At 43.7% G+C, this 17,950-nt stretch overlaps 1 protein-coding gene across 1 annotated transcript in view; it reads right to left on the reverse strand.

The window, feature by feature from the left end:
* Positions 1–7,952: 7,952 nt before the first annotated feature.
* LOC119172356 (homeobox protein Hox-B4-like) overlaps positions 7,953–17,950 on the reverse strand; it is a 49,065-nt gene continuing 39,067 nt past the window's right edge. Inside the window, exon 2 of the mRNA XM_075893646.1 lies at positions 7,953–14,188. Coding sequence (XP_075749761.1) covers positions 13,638–14,188 — 551 coding nt within the window. The 3' untranslated portion in view covers positions 7,953–13,637. The remainder of the gene's footprint in view (positions 14,189–17,950) is intronic.

Below are 17,950 nucleotides of genomic sequence, written 5' to 3' on the forward strand. Positions count from 1 at the left end.
CCCGATTTATGCTACAAAGCTAGCAACTCCTCTATCCATATTTTCTTTCCCTCTGTTTTCATAATTTCTCCCGTCGTAAAGGATAGACGACCGGAAATAACCCCGTTTAAAGTTCCGGCCTTTGTTTTCTGGGACTTCACTCTCCATCATGGTGCAAACACTGTGTGGCAAAATAGTTAACTGCCTCTAAATGCTCCCACGTCACGACTAACCAACGCATGTATTCTTTCTTTACGAATAAATATTTCGTTAACTTTTCTTCTATAGTCGTTAAACAGCAAAGCTATTGCAACGCTGCTTATACTGAAGTAATTGTGTTTTAATTAGCCCACGGGTGTTCTTTATATTGAGTGTAAGTTCGTTCCCGTACGTATACAGCCTCTCAATGCAGTTTCCGAGACAAGCCGCGCATGGACCTTTAAAAAAAATATCATCAACAAAACGCGCACTATCGCAGAGCTGCCGGGCAGTGTTGAACTATATACACCCACCGGCATGACCGATCGTCCAATGTAACAAATTAGGTTCCGTCCTTCTTTATTCACCATTCAACAAGTTACCTTCGAGAATGATACAACCGACTTGTACCGTCATTATGCTTTCAGAGTGGTTTTACCATTCTTGTCAATCCATTTTTTTTTCTTCTCGCGACTGGGTTTAGTTCGCATAATAGCTCACCCACCCCTCTATCGTACCCGGTACGAGGCAATATTTCATGCATGCAGGTGCGGCTTGGTCCGCGCGGGGTGGCTCCAGCTGGAAGATTTTCACACTGTGTAGTTGATAGGTTTCTCAATGCTCGAGGAAAGCAAAATTGACCCCCTTATAGTATAGTGCGAAGGCATTTGCGTGCGTGCGTATACGAGCGACGATGCGTTGCATGCCTAATAGCCAGCACCCTTTTGCTAATTAAAAATACCTCACCGCGTCCATGTCGACGCCACACTACTGCCGCTTTATCTGCATGTACGCAAAAAAAAAACAGCGCGTGTTACCCACTTTCAGTGCTCGCTGCATGTACAGCTCTCCCGCATAATGATGCATATGCATGTGCTGCTCGCAGGAAGCGTTCGAATCTGCATGCGATGCCTGGCTTCTTGCCCACCGGCCTCTATACACGCTCGCTTCTCTCAGCTGTCCTTCCTGCATAAATTTCTTTTGTTGTGGTGTTGTTGTTGTTTTTGTTGTATACCCGAGTCTAAGAGCATCTTTTAATTTAACGTCCCTGTAGTACATGGTAGATGTATAGGCATTTCCACGGGCAAGATATTTTCCCGAGCGCTTGGGTGTGGTAGGTCAGGTAACATGGCGGAAAACAGAACGCGTTTTAAGTTTGTGTATAGTGTTGCATGTTTAGGCGAAGGCTTGCTTGCGCAGTATTTTTTTATTATTTTCTTGGCTAACATTATACGGCATGGTTAGAGTGACTCGCAAGCAAACGCTCATTGTTTGCCGCCTGTTCAACTCCTGCTGGCACTACTTGTAACTCCCCTTGCATCTCTCTTGTTTTCTGTCTGTGACCTCGACCAATAGAGAGAGAGGGCTGCAAACCAAGAATAAGCGAGCGCACGCGCCTCTAAGCCGCGTGACGGATGATGCGACAGATCTCTTCGAAACCAACACACTCTCTGTTTCAACCTAAAGTGCTACTTCAAACTTTTCCTGGCACTCTCCATATATTTGAAGGCGTCGTCGGCGACGAGACCAGCCCCTTCCCCCCCCCCCCCCCCCTTCCCCGGGAGCTTGAACACATGAAATGCGGAGGACGAAAAATAACGAGAACTTTGCCTTCAATTTAACTTTTTTTTAATGTTATTTGTGCGTGAGGTGGACATAACTAAGGACAAATCTGTTTTCGCACTTACCTTAATACTGCACACTCGCTTCTTTTACTTTTCTAGCACCGATTCAAATTAAGCCGCTGTACTTGTCATATAGCACTATTTTTCATGCGATGGTGAGCTTGTAAAATTATGCATATATGCTAGCTACTAAACGAATCATGATTATCTGTGCAGAAAGGACGGTACTGAAAGTGCTCTTTTTTCCCCAGCCTCGTGGCGTCATATATGCAACAAAGCTGAGCGACAAAAGATCAAAGATAAGGGGCCTTTCCCACCACGACACTTCCACTCAACCGCTATATATATATATATATATATATATATATATATATATATATATATATATATATATATATATATATATATATATATATATATATATATATATATATATATATATATATATATTTTTTTTTTTTCTACGTCATATCTGCGGGCACCTCAGCGCGCGCCGGTAAGTGTAAGCGAAACTTGCGCTTCGGAAACGCATCTACACTCTCCATAAATACATGCAATGTGCCCTGCAGGTGGAGACTCAATGTGATAAGTTAAGATCCCTGATTGCGACACGGATGCTGCTGAACAGAACACACCCTCAAGCATGCAGAAAGTTTGGACACCTTGTGACTGCGCAGCCCTTCAAGTCATTCACAGCATCATGGATGTTTGTTGATCTCATATATCGCAGTCGTAGATGAACTGAACTCTAGTAAACAGTTGTTCTCAATTCTTATACCGGCGCATTCGCGATTGTTACAGACGTACGTGCGCCTATTGTTTTTTTTTCGTATTTTCACTTAATTTTCGGAGCAACCTGGTCAACCTCTCTACTTTTAGTTTGTCCTGCCCCCCTCTTCTCTCTCTTTTTCTGATGTTTACTGTCAAACGGTATTTATGTTTTTTTTTTCAGATAAACTCACATTCAACGTGTGGCTTCCCATGTAAAACCTTATGTTAAAAGGAGCATGCTTTCTACTGTTGTACTGCGATAAAAAGAGAGGTGAAAAAAGCCATTAACGAGCATCTGATCTTATTTCTGTTACATAACGTGTAAAAAACGTGTAAAAAACAAGCACAATAATTACGACACAAAGAAAAAGTGCGCGTAAAGTATTTGGATTTCGAGCCTACCAGATTGCTTAAATGTATACTGCAAAAAGCTCGTTTTAATTCACATTGTTAGGCGGTGAATCAAATACCTATTTGCATTAACTGTATTGTTAGGCGATTTATCAAACACCCCCATTGCTATCTACTGCGCAAGCTAACACGTTCAGCTTTTTGCTTTTATTCTGGATATAATGCGGTAGCTTCGCACCTTTTCTCGGATTTTGTTTTTCCACAGACAATGAAATGTAAGCTTAAACATATTGAACGTTCGAATTCTTTTTATCCATTCGGTCATTACTGCCAGTACTGCTGCGATATGTGTCTCATAGTGTCATTTTATTTCAGTATCTAAAGACGAAGCAAAAAAGCAATGTCAACGTAGTATGACGCTATCCCTGTATAAATATAGACAAAGTGAGTCACGCGAAACCACAGCGCGACTGAAATTGTTTAAGGAGAAGAAAAAAAAAACTGCTTTGTTCGTCTCGCTTGCGAGAGATTAAGAATGCAAGGAGTATATTGAGAGAAAGAGTTGTACATTCGTGGACGCGCGTATACGTTTCCACGCAATCAAGCTCCGACTGCCACGCTCCACACCTTGTCAAGTGCGCGCCGAAGCGCGAGAGTATACGTACCCGTTCCCATCTCTCGAGATAAGATTTTCCTGCCGATGAGAAATTCGCTGTACCGTCATTAAAATCGCATCAGCGCGTCCTCCGCCGCTAATGGGACGTAAGATATCATTTATTTGGAGCCTCGATGACACGAGACATTCAATCGAGTCGCGCGCGCTGGCGAGGTATGAAAAAAAAAACAAAAAGATGAAATAAGAAAATTCGAACGTGGTTCACCGCTCACAACTGCTCTCGGTCGAACGTTATGCGTAGCGTTACAAGTTTTTTTTTTTTTATCTTCAATGCATATTAAGTTATACTGCTGCCACTGACTAAATATGTGTCTAAAACACTGGTATTGGCTCTAATCTATACATGAGCACATGCCCGTGTACTAAATGAACTTATGTGTAGAACGGCGTGCTTGAAGACACAAATAATGTGCATGTTTGCGGAGAGTTTCTCTTTCCAACAAGTGAGCACTTCATGAGCTTTTACCTCTGAAAAACGGACCCCGTATTATGCGTCGTATGTTGTGAAATGGTACTGGCAGGTGGATAGCAGTTACGTATAGCAGCTGAGAGTGTAATAGTGTAACACCTCTGCGGGCTTTGTGGTTGCACAAGCCCACGCAAGTGTCATGGCTGATACGGAAATAATTTCCAGGCAGCCACTATCACCCAGGCAACCACAGCAAGACACTATTTCGCACCATCATATACTGGCAGTATACGACCTTTGTTCATTATATTGTAACGATCACTGCACTGTCACCGCCACTGTTGTCTTTGGAACTATATATATAATCGTGGACGAATTTATCTCGTTGTACATGTAGTCAATACCACCAGGCGGTTACTGCCTACATATATTTTCATGCGTCTTCTGACAGCTTTTTCTTTCCTTTTAATGTGTGTGCCGAAGGATAAGAAAAGAGCCATACTTATTAGGTAAATCTGCGCCAGTAAAATACTTTTCTTTTCATTGCAGGCTGCGCGACTCTCGACATCAGAATTTTTTTTTCTCTCAGTTGATGTACGCAAGGAGGTGAAGTGATGTGCACTCTCAGGAACATCCATGCTCTACTGTATTAGAAGTGCTGGAAAACACCTGTATTCAATCGTTTCGTAAGACGTGAATTCACGCGTATTTGTGTGCAACGCTTAGATAATCTATATATAGTTTATGATAATTACTATATAGGTTTTTTAACACACACACACACACACACCCACACACACACACACACACACACACACACATACATATATATATATATATATATATATATATATATATATATATATATATATATATATATATAAACTCTTTAAATGCACTTGAAAGCTTGCGCTTGTACTTGTTGTATGCGCAGTGTTCCGTCCTCGTCGGGTCCTTTGTCCTCTTGTTGAACCGGAGTTTTTCGACGTCTATGTACGTATACGATTGCATGCCAACCCAGATCAAGGGTCGAATTCAAAGGGAGTTTCCCTTGACCGACTGTGGCATTAGCCGCGCGCATTCGCTAATCAGATGTCCGCCCACACGATTGGTTCACGCCCATTCTTACTATACAGCCTCATTTTAGAGGTATTTTTAGAATTGTTTTCGTAGTGGAGAAGGTGACATTATTGAACAGCCGAAGACAGTTGTCACTCTGATATGAAGTAACTTCGTGGATCTTACAGCACTTATTAGTGAAAATGCACATCTTATAAAGATTGCCATGCAATTGCCAAGTAGTGCACTGCTTTTCTTTAAGACTGCCTTAAACACATCAGGGCCCGTATTCACAAACCTCAGGTGTAACTCTCATGATAATGTCGTATCACCGAAAGCATAAAAAATATTTTCTTCCTTCAAAGGCGACTACGACATGCAACTTTGGAAATTAAGTTACTATGCTCGCCTATATATACAGCATTTGTGAGACGTGTTTTAGAATATGCAAATGTAGCCTGATTTTCAGATACCACACAAACTATAGTAAAACATTATAGAGTGCAGAGAAAGGCAATCCGATTTATTTATAATGAGTATAACCAAGCAATCTCACCATCTCAACAAATCAACAGCGTGGACTACCTTACAAAATCATACCAAGCTAGCTCGTCTGAAAGTAATCTACCAGCTGATGCGTAATTTGCTGCCCATATAGATAGCAGACGCTACCTGTCTAAGTCCGAATCAAGTCAGACCCGTCGTAAACATACCCAAACACTACAAAACTACCGCTTTAGTACCGCATGTTCCAGATTTTATTTTTTGTTTTCACTTCCAACTTCAGAATGGAACGAGCTACCCTCTTTTATTATCCATAGTCCTACGCCAAAAACGTTCCTACAATCTGTTGAGTACGCATCTTTGGTTTTACTTCATTATGTTGTAAATACCTTTATTTTTAAATTTTTAATGTTACCAGTTTACTTTATCTCGCTTTCCTAGTTTGTGAGAAATGTATATATGTATTTAAAAAAAACAGTAACCTATTACATCATTTTTCTACCTTTTCTATCTTATTCTCGATCGTGTACGTTTGACAGCGTAGTGTTTGCCTGCTTTTCACAGTGTCACTTTTTTATTGCTGTTTATGTTACGTAATGTATTTACTTTCCCTCCCTGCTATAGTCGCTTCTTGGGATTGGCAATAAATCAATAAATAAATAATCATTAACGTAGTAGGTTAACAGTGTTCACAAGAAAAATCTTCGAGCGAATCGTGAAGCAGGGCATAACATTAGCAAAGTCTGGCTACCAATGGGAAAAAGCATGAACTGGACCTGTTTATGATCTGATCGAATATTTTGTGGATGATACAGTGATCTACATGCTACTGATTTCCTGGCACACACTACAGTAGTGCAGTTGTTAAGTGCTAATTGATATACACATATTGATTACAGAAGCACTCGAACAGATCACGCGCTCGGAGGCACCCATATTTATACAGATAATAATGTTATATACACGCGCGCACTGCTTCGAGCCTGAATATTTTACAGAATGCAGGGTCCTTTTTAACAATATCTTCATTCGCAAGAATCGTTCCACAGAGAAAACTATCAAGCAATCGTAAGGCTGGATGTAACATAAGTTAGGCAAGCTAACCGATACAAAAATAATAATGAATAAGTAAATAAATAATCACCATCGATAAACACAATGTTTCATGAACTCACAATGTTTCACAATGTTTCATGAATTAGCGGTGCCGCTGTTGTACCGGTGCTTCCTTTGCGTGTACGGTTGGATATGTGCCAACTTTTCAAGTGCATGATTCGCTTTCTAATCGTTGCTTGCTGCGTTCAAGTGTAAGCAGGCGTTATGCCGCGAGTTGAGGTGTATACGTTCCAATAAAGGCGCAAACAACAGAGTGCCCAAGTTCTGGGTTCTCTTGTGCTTTATTTTTTTTGTTGATTTCTAGGTGACAAATTAAGAAGGATATCTCATCCAGCGAGGCCAGAATGCTGGGCATCTGATTTCGCGTCTCCTTTGAGCGGACGAATCCGCGATAATAAAGCGGTTTCAGTTTTCCGACTCTCGGGTGATGTTGTTCTGCGATTCCCCGAGACGAGTCTTCGAAATCAGTCATGTGTCGTCGTCCCCCCATGAACTGGGCGTGTACTTCAATCTACGCCAACTTACCATCGTGATGTTCGCATGTGGTGTTATTGTCACATGAGGTGTTATGTGACAATAACACCGCATGTCACATGAGGTGTTATCATGAACTTGTCACATGAGGTGTTATTCAAGTCGCTGCAAAAATTTCGCAAGATTACGCTACTGCAGACCGTATCCCAAGGACCGATTCCCTCTGTTGATCCCACTCTGCAGCAAGAAGGAACAGCTGCAATCAGCTTTTTTCAATGCTCTCGTTCTAGACGAAATGTCTTGGTGTTGTGGTCGATTGACTGCTAGCGTGTTGATCCGTTTAAAAGTTGCACGGACTTTTTGAACTGACATACCGAGACTAATAGTGAGAACATTAGTTTTCTATTTTTGCCGTCCGGTGTTATGTTACTTTATGATATCATAATTCTCTATCTGCATCTTACGCCTTCTTTAAAGGCATTGTCACACAATTCTCCCATCACCACCAAACTTATAAGTAATGCTGGCAGTCAGCACTGTGTGTGTTCGTGTGTCATTTTGCCCGATGTCATGCCATCCAATCGCCGCATTATAATTAGCCTGAATTGCAGCTCGCTGTAAGTTCATTAAGAAACATGAGATTATATTACTGTTCTTAAGGGTGTAAGCAAATGTCAAATATATGGGCCTTATATGAACGGTGTCAATGTGCATCTCCACGTTCGGCGCACACGCTCCAAGGCATACGTTCTATACAAGAGCGAAGAACACACGCAATTCAAGCAATGTGTACAGGGACGAGTAGCTTTTTTTTTTATTGGCGCTTCTTTCAAATGAACTCAGTTTTTTACAACATTCACAGCGATAAGTGAAACAAACGGTCATTTCTAATAACATGGCTACAACACTTACAGTGACACATAATAGCACAAGCACTCGATGCCGGCCGATAGAGAGTGTTTCTCTCGTTTTGTTTTTGTTGCATTCGTTTCCATTCACTCGAAGAACGTTACAAAAATGTCCAGCCAGACAAAATATACAATCCACATCCAAACCACTGTGCTTGGCATGGCGGCCGTTGAATATAGGCGACCGTGCGTGCCGTGTCGCCCCAACGGCGCTGTACATTCATGACGTGACGTCACACGCGTCCAAGCATTGATTTCATCATTAGTGCACCTCACCTTTCGTCAGACATATACTTGCAGTCTATACCTGTTCACGAATCACGATGCTCGTTTTGTTGTAATCAGGCAACAGAATTATATTGTGACTCAAACACTTAAGTACGTTCGCAGGGGATAGATTTCGCTTATGCGTCCGTACCGTAATGACGGTGGTCTTGCAACAAACAATTCGACATTTTATAGATCACTGCCCACTCCATGCGACACATAGTTTTCGACACGCGATTCGTCATTGTACGGCCACCTTGACTACGAATAGCAGCTCTCGCCTTGCGAGTGCTTTGTGAACGCCGGCCCAGATGGCGCTTTGTGAGCCGCGGCTGTTTACATTACACGGAGCGGGAATGCGTATCCTATAAGTTTAGTTGCAAGTGTTTCAAAACAGAAGACAGAGCAAACACGTCCATAATGATTCGATGTCATTTTTGGCGGGGTGCACAAGTGACATGTCAGTTGTAATAGAGCGTAAACAGACATCAGGGAATCACAAATGAGGCTAGCGTGGATACTTTGGGGGGCCTCATCTCTTGCGAAAATGTGCAAAATTTCACGTCAAGGTGAGGTTGTAAATTAAGCAGTACAGTAAGCCTGCAGTACTTTTTGCGCAAGAAAGTGATCTTTGCTATGCCAGCGCAAGAGAAGGAAGGTGTCATGCTGAAGGACATCCCGGAATACATAAGACCACACTGCCACTACGTTGAATCACATTAGCATCGTTTTAGCATTAAGAACACGGCATCATCACCGAATTTGTCCATCAGCGTACATAATCAATTTAACTGCGACCGTAACGTATAGATGTAGTGCATACCCGATTGCACGTTTCGTGAGTCTTGCTTCAAGGTAAGTGAATTGAAGTATTTACAATTTTTAAGCACTAGGCCAATTTAATCGGGAAGTACTGCATACCTACACGCAATGTGCAAGAATCGTAAAATGCTCCGGAAAGTAAGGTTCAAATAGCACGAAGAAGCTGGTAATCGTGAAACCCGCGCCACGCAGTCCATCCCCACAACGACAAAACGAAAGGGAGCGATAACTGCGGCCCATTCGAAGCCTTCAAGTGTCCATCCGGTGAACGTCCAACGTGTTTTCTGCACTTGACTTCACCAATCTTGATTGATAGGCGAGGTGCAACGACCCAAATGTACCAGATGATTATGAGAGACGCCGTAGTGGAGTGCTCCGGAAAGTTCGACCACCGGGGGTTTGTTTTCGCCAATCTTATCACGCTATTAGCCAAGTGAATGCTTGCATTTATGAAATATGACCTAGATTGCTGCAGTATACTGTAGTTATGATGAGTTTTAGATGCAACCACTGAGTGAAAACTACAAGGTCACCTGGTAAAAATGTGTTGACAGTAACGTTCAAATACGTATACATGCACGCAGTTGCACGAAGAGCCAGTTCAATAGCGCAGTATATAAAAAAAGTAATTCAGTTTGTAATTGATCGACACTGCTAGTAGCCAGGGGAGTCCACTTGCTTTATTAACGAAGGTGGGTCCGTGTCTCTACGCCTCGGAATTCATCATCATTATCAGAATATTTAGGCATAGCGTTACTATCGTTATATTTTTACTACTTTCCCCAACGGAATATACACAGTAAGATCTGCGCAACCACTGATGACATCAGCAAGGGACAATAAAATTATGACGCTTGCCAGAATACTGTGTTTTGAGAGACTACGAAACGGTACGGTCAGACGTAACAGAAAAGATATTCAGGAATGTCTGCGCAGACCTTTCTTCAGCTGCTGCAATATAAAAAGTCTCTGCCCGCCAGAAAGTGTGAAAATATAGGTGCGAGAGTCTTTTGAAGATGCGCGAAAGCATTTTCCTTTGCGAAGACCTCATTTTGACTGGCAGCTCGATGGGAAGAAGTGTCTGAAAAGTTCGTGTTTAAGACTAAGCACTCCTAGCAGACGTGCGAGCTGTTTCGAACACAAATCTTCGTTGTCTCGTTACTCATGCGGCTGCAAAGTAAGCCTTAAGAAAACTAAAAAAAATTCCATACGAAACCTTTCCAGGATAAGTAGTTACACACAGGTTTGGAAAGCAGCTGAACGTAACAAGGCGAGCCTTTTTTCCCCATCGCTGCCAGCATTTTTATTCGGATCATGGTTAAATGCTGGCTATATCCAGGAAACTAGACAAAAAAATGTCCGTATTCCAGGCTATATGTAACACTTTAAGCGGCACCTCGTTAAGTGTGACAGGGGTACGGATCGCTGTTGTAAAGATGCGCAGACATGGCTGCTCAAAACTTATCTCCCCTAAACTGACAATACGAGCCGTTAAAGTTTGAATAGTTACAAGGAAAACTTTACACCCGGACATATCGTGATAAGCCTAAGAAAAAGTTTTTGCGAACCGGACGAAATTGAACAACGAACACCTAAAGCACAACGGTGGACACTAAGGGAGAGAAAAAAAAAGAGAAAAGCAAGACAACAATAAACACGATGCAAAAATATCACAGATCTCCCGCTGGTGGCTTATCTATAGGGCGAAATTTCAAAGCGCGTCTGTCGTTGTACTTCGCAGTCAAACACTGCTTTCCTGACACTTTCTGTAATTACCGAATTGTCGAATTTTCCGATATACACGGTGCATGCAGGAGCTATCACAGACCGCAACGAAAACCACTGAATGTTCTTTTCCTTGATCATTTTGTCTCTCTTTCTTTCATTGCGTTTCTTCTCGCACAGATCTGAACGACACTCGGAGGAGGCATGGAATCTCTTCAACACCTGAAGCACAAGCCGAACTTACGCGAGTATAAATTAGGCCAACCACCAAAACAACTTATAGGACGGTGTGAAATAACCTCCAGTGTCGCTGAAGTATTTTCGCTCGTGATCGTACTCACGCAATAGGATTTATAACTTAGAGCAAAACACACGGAGTAGGAAGAGAGCTGTACAAAAGATATCTACTATGCACATCTTATACCGCGCTTTTAATTTGCTTCCTTTAGCGTCTCAACTGGCACATCCGTTAGATCTTGCGTATATTGGGTACCAGAGGCTCTACCCGGATGAGAGAGACGAGCAAAACAACTGTACTGTTGATTTAAATATCAACCCTAACGCTTGTCATCTGCGTTCTTGTGACGCGTCACGACCACCGGACTGAAGGCAAAAAAACAAAAAAATGCACGAAATTCAACTATACCAAGAAAGACACGGAACCGCGGCCACACAAACAGACGTATAGGGAAACGGCCACGGTATATACGTCACAAGACGATCTCCCAGCACGACGAAGATCGCGGTTTTAAAACACTTTGAACTATGCTCGCGCAATGAGCGAGATCGTTATAATGCTGTAGAATGCTTTAAATCTGTGTTTTTGCTTCGAGGCGTCGTTCCATTCTTTTTTTACCGTGTTTGTGAGTATTTCTGCAAGTTTTCGCACCTTCTACAGGGAAGTGCTTAGCCGGAGCACAGTGACAGCAATCGTTGGTGTGTGAGAAATGCCCCTGAGTATCAAGTAGCTGTCCGTCGCGAAACATCTCGATTGCAAGGCCTTGTACGCGCGCTGCAAAAGCTCCTGTCGTCTCCTCCGACCTGCCGCCAGTTTATTACTTCTTCCAGTGAGGTAGTTTCGGTGCGGCAGTGCGATGTACGAGGACTGCATTATGGTCCACTCCCATCATGTTGGACGCGAAAGTGCACAACGTGTGGTCCCAGATGAACAGAACTAACTGCTTTTTCATGTATATTACCACGAATATCATCTTCGTTATGGAGTTTTAAACGATGTTCAGTGCTGCCCAGTGAACGTTAGCGTCAAAAAAGAGTCGTCTGCAATTGTGGTTGCTTTTTACAGCTTAAAAACTTTCAAAAAAGTGCCGTTTATTAAAATGCAAAGTCGAACAAGTGGGCAATCTCATGATTTCGCACAGGTAGGTTACTTCGAGCAAAGAGCAGCCTTGTTTGTCGCCAGTAGGATTTTTTTTTGAATTCATGTGTACCAGGACGTTTGAAATATTTTTCAAAACTACGAAGGCTTTGCTGTAACGCCTACTTTCATCTAGGCTTTGTGGACAAGTGCCCCACGATGTGCCCAGCAAAGGCTTCATGACAAAGTTGACGTGTGGATCCATGAAGCATGCGATAAAGACTTCACTTGTTCAAACATGTACAGTCATAGACTATCGTAACACGAACAAGTTAGGGTAAGCGAAAAAGCGATATTCTTCTTTCCGCTGGAACACTCAATGTTACCATGATTTGTGGCCTAAGTAATTTTTGCCAGCCAAATAATTAGTAATCCGATGCGTCGTGCTGCAGTTTTCGCGCGCGAAACCTTAACGAATCTGCGATTTCTTGTTCGCTTTTGATTTATCCACACCTGTAACTTCTCAATCAAAAGCTATCAGCTATCAAACCAGTTGCTTAACTGAAAGAGCAGCTGCCTCTTCCAAGATATACAATGGACAACCTTTTACTAACCTCATTTGCACGAAATGGTTAACATAATCCAAAATATACACCCAGATATGGAAGCGACAGGAGCTTTTTCTGTTAGCGGAGGAGGGGGAAAAATCCTCAGCGATGAGAGCTCAGGCATTGTGGCGGGAATCTTCGGACATCACGAAAGGCATTTCCTATGATGCTCCGGTATCGGTTGCAAGCTAACTCGGCCGGATTCATCGAGACCACGTCTCGGTCTCCTTCGACTGTTTTCCAGTTATTGTGTTTTTTTTTTCCTTCGCAAAATGTGACAGCTACACACACACAGCACTGCAAAAATCCACACGGCGCGGATGTCTCGTGAAACCTGGGTTGTATTTACAAGGAAACGGCATGACACACCTGCACTAACTTCGTTGAAAAGACGTGGTCCACGCGCACACGCACACACGACGAACCCGGGGAAGGGAGGCACCGTAGCCCAGTCGCCGCCGAGCCGTTCTTTTCTTTGCTGGCACTGTAGGGCACTTCATGTGACCAAGTAGCCGCGTTCGCGAACAGAGCAGGCGACAGCGTATGCGCCTACGGTGCCACCACCACACACGCACACACACTGAGATAGAAGTACGAGCGTCCGGGTTCTCCTGAGAGAGGAACTTGTTTTGTGTCTTGTCGATTGCTTCGGTGCAGCAGTCTCGGCTCGCGACTAAGAGTCAAGTGTTCGGCTTTAGCGCACACTTAAGTCACTGCACTTCCACCCCTGCTGTAGGAGTCCCTCCGCGAATGGCGGAGACGAAAGAGCAGAGGGCAGGACGAGTGGCACTCTCACAAGCACGTCACGCGGCACTAAGCGAGAACGCGGTTCACAGTTCTGTCAGTCCGTAGTCCCCCTTCGTGTCCACGGTGGGAGGCGGCGGAAGCGGCGACATGATGTGCGTCTGCGCCGCGTGGCCCAGCTGGTGACTGTTCAGCAAGTGCGCGTGCTGGTGCGGCGCCAACGCCAGAGGATTGGGCATCTGCAGCGTCGGCGACGGCTGCTGGTGCGGCGGCGGGTGCGGCTCCTGCGAGGACGTGTTCTGCTGGTGTGGCTGTTGCGAAGGCTGCTGTTGCTGCTGCTGTTGTTGCTGGGCTGCCCGGTTCGGGTTGTTCTTCTTGACGTTCTTCGTGTTGGGCAGTTTGTTGTCCTTCTTCCACTTCATGCGCCTGTTCTGGAACCAGATCTTGATCTGGCGCTCGGACAGGCAGAGAGAGTGGGCAATCTCGATGCGTCGCCGCCGCGTCAGGTAGCGGTTGAAGTGGAATTCCTTCTCGAGCTCGAGGATCTGGTGCCGGGTGTAGGCCGTGCGCTGCCGCTTGGGCTCCATGCCCGTGAACGTGCCGTTCGTCGGGTCCGAGGCGAACAGGAAAGACCGACCTGCGAGGAGTCCCAAAGAGAGAAACATCGCGAGGTGCTAAAGCATCACGCTTCGTCGAAAGTAATCTCGTTCATCACAGCTCATTGTGCACCAACTAACGGTACTTTCCACTGGTCACTTTCGAGCGTTCTGGGCGCTCTAAAAAAGTACTTAAAATGGCATGCAAGTGCTGTCAATAAAATAATTGGGCAAATACATAACCAAGAGGGAGGCACATGGCCTGCATACCATTGGCTGACCATCTTCACTAATGATACGCTCAACACTAATAGTGGTAACAAAATCTTCTTAACGTATACGATTCCAGCGCAGCAATAATGCATGTTTAGCTGCATGCATATGTGGCAGCATATAACTGAGGTCTCGCCGCGAACAACGACACGCATTCTGTCTTGTTGCACGTTAAACGTGTAGGATTTCAACCCGGCGGAGTAAAGCACGAACACAAAAGGAGTCGTGCAGTGCACCCCAAACGCGCGTGCAACACCTTAAAACGCCGAAGCGTCGAAATTGCGCAACAGCAGCAGCGCACAGGAGCGAGGCGGCCGCTTGCATTCTTTATTCCGTGTGCGCGCCTCCGCTGCAGTAGCGCCACGCAACCAACGCCTGAACAGCCTTGCGCTTTTGTTCATCACGCCAAGGCCGCGCATTGAAAGTTAATGATCTGGCGCATTGTCTGAGCCGCTCCTGACGGCGGCCGGTTGCTCCACTCACGTACCAGCCCCGTTTTGTTGCGACTCACTCCAAGGTTAATCTAGCCAACTCGGTGAGAAAGAGATGTGCCTCTTACGCAGCCCTCAAAATCCAGAAAAAAGATAACGTGAAAAGTACGGGAACGGTACAGCTTCTGTATAGATGGCAAGTTTGTGGTGCACCCTTGATTGAAGTTCTGTAAAACACGTTCACTTGCGTCAGCGGAATGGGTGAGGTCGGGGGGGGGGGGGGGTCATTTGTTTTCAAGATTAGAGGGTGGGGCACCCCTCGCAAACGTCCCTTGTTGAGAAATTTGAAACATCATATATTCAACTTTTATTTAATGCCTGTTTATTTGATAATGTATACATGCGTTCAGTATCCCTGAACTTCTTGAGATTATTGACACCGCAAGTGCCACTCGACCGCGGTCGCACAGAATAATACGTTAGAACAATGCACTTACGCGAGTTAATAACACATGCTCGTCACTACTGTTATTTTTAAAAAGCGATTTTAGTTTTTATGTAAATAAAAGTAAAACATTTATAAAGAAACATTGGCCACACGACAAGATGCATGTCGCCCTTTTGTAACTTTTTCTAGATTTACGCCACTGCACGTGCAAGTTCTACTCTCACAAAGATATCGCCAATCATGTGCTTCGTGCACACAACACAACATAAGTCTCACGCGAGGCAGTTTCCTAATAGCAATTTCTGACTAATTCTCATGATGGATCTATTAGCGATAGCAACATCTAACGGCGCCGTTTAACAGAGCCTCAAAGATAATTCACAAACCATTTGGCTCCAAACAGTTAGATCAGAGCTGGAGGTAGCTCTGTCGGACCAAATTTCGAGCAGAGCATTAAACACTATGACTGTCATATGTACCCTTGGACATTAAGAGGCTGCAGACGTTATAAACGTCGAATGCCGTATAACTTAACGAAGCAAGCTAACAGTGAAATGCAAATTGCCGCTTATTAGCAATAAAGGCCAAAGACGACATAAAACACAGGGCTCGCAATAAATGCACAAAAGGTGTATGTTACGGCGGCGGCAGTTATACGACTGTAAAACAAGTAAATTTTGTCTTAAATCCTAATAGCAAAACCAATATCAGAAAGGTGAGATAATTTCTTTCCTCCATAAAGAGAAAAAAAAATATTTTAGTATGGACGCCTATATAGCAGTGACAAAATTAGGCAGTTTGTACGCGTAAAACAGGATCATTTCTTATACGAGACATGGCACATTGGAGATCATTAGGAAAGGCGTTCGTCTGGTGGTGACTAAACGTAGGCTGATAATGATGATAAGTGAAATTCAGCGATGTACGCGACATCTGGTGCTTTAGTGCAGCTTTCAGAGGAGAACAATAAAGCAGGTGAAAGCATAAATCTATGCTTTTGAGGCGCAATAAAAGTCTTCATTTGGGTCAACAAAAGCAAGGCTCATGCACAGGTTCCATCCTGTACATGCTGCTACACTGACATTAAATTGTATTTCAAGATTACTTTGCATGACCCACTTATCACATTACGTAATGTCTAAATTCACAAACTAATACAAAAGTTACTCATGACAGGAATACTCGAGACGTTCCGAACGCTTTCCCTGTTGCGTATGGTAACTTGGCACACAGCGAATGCATGCCCCGCCATGGTGGTCTAGTGGCTAAGGTACTCGGCTGCTGTCCCGCAGGTCACGTGATCAAATCCTGGCTGCGGCGGCTCCGTTTTCAATGGAGATGAAAATGCTGTAGGCCCGTGTGGTCCGATTTGGGTGCATGTTAAAGAACCCCGGGTGGTCGAAATTTCCGGAGCCCTCCACTACGGCGCCTATTGTAGTTTTGGGGCGTTAAACCCCACATATGAATCAATACAGCGAATGCTGATTTGAACCAAAGCAAACTATTACCTCAGCCAATAAAATAAAGCGATTTACTTTATTGAGAAACAAATAACTAAGCATCAAAGTGAAACTACAATGAGGGTGAAATGAATCTGCTGCAATAAAGAAAAATTGAATAACTGGTCTTGAGAGTTTTTTAAGTGGCATACTGTGAGTGATATTACTTTAGGCTATTAATCCAAAAAATCTATGTAATTACATATATCTAATCATAAAAATAAAGTTTCATTTATTTATTTATTTATTTATTTATGGTTCCGAATGAGCAGCCAACTTGCTACAATTACCTGAATGTTGACAGAGCACATGAATTGTGCCAAAAAGCCATTGTTCCTGGAAGATGTTTAGTGACGTTGACGATGCACACGCATTTTTTCAGAAACCAGAGCATATTCCCCGAATCAAGCAAACGATCACGAATTTGAGCTCTGCTCTCACAGTGATGCGTCTCCACATTCACGAATAAATGTTTCCTCATAATACGAACGAGACATAAAACACGATTTACATCGTGGCAAAGCTATAAACTGACGGTACGTGACACCCAGCACCAATGCTGTCAACGCAGCACCAAAATAAATGCTATGAAGTCGAGAACTCACTGCAACGTGCGTCAGTATGTGATGTAAATAGCCGAGTATGATCAAAACAGCGAGAATTCAGGCCATTAACAAAATATTGAAAACATGTGCACGAAAAACAAAAAACGGTACTGGCCGGGACACGTACGTCGTTGTGTTTGGGTTCCCAAATATTGTAATTACTGCACACCGTAAACGAAAAAACAAAACAAAAAACCATAGACGCCTGTTGCATGACGTCCCATGGATATTCAGGGTTTACATTTGTGTTTTGGGAGTGTGATTGCGAGCACAGCCTAGGTATTCGAAGGAGAGAACACCTGCCAGGTACTTCTTGCCCCGCAGTATCACTGCTATCGCAATCTCTAAGAGAATCGGGGCATGCTGGCGCCACAACAGGTTCCAGCTGCACTCACCGCGGGCACGATTGGCAGCTGTTCAGATATCAGAAATCGACTTCCTCTGGCCACGTCGACAAACTATACCTGAGCTTCACTTTCTGAATCATTAAAAGTCAGCCAGCCTGCCGACTTCCAGAAGATTACGTGGATGTGGCGATCGGCGCATT

Source organism: Rhipicephalus microplus, chromosome 4 (assembly GCF_043290135.1).
Source record: "Rhipicephalus microplus isolate Deutch F79 chromosome 4, USDA_Rmic, whole genome shotgun sequence".
In the NCBI taxonomy this organism is placed as follows: Eukaryota; Metazoa; Arthropoda; class Arachnida; order Ixodida; family Ixodidae; genus Rhipicephalus; species Rhipicephalus microplus.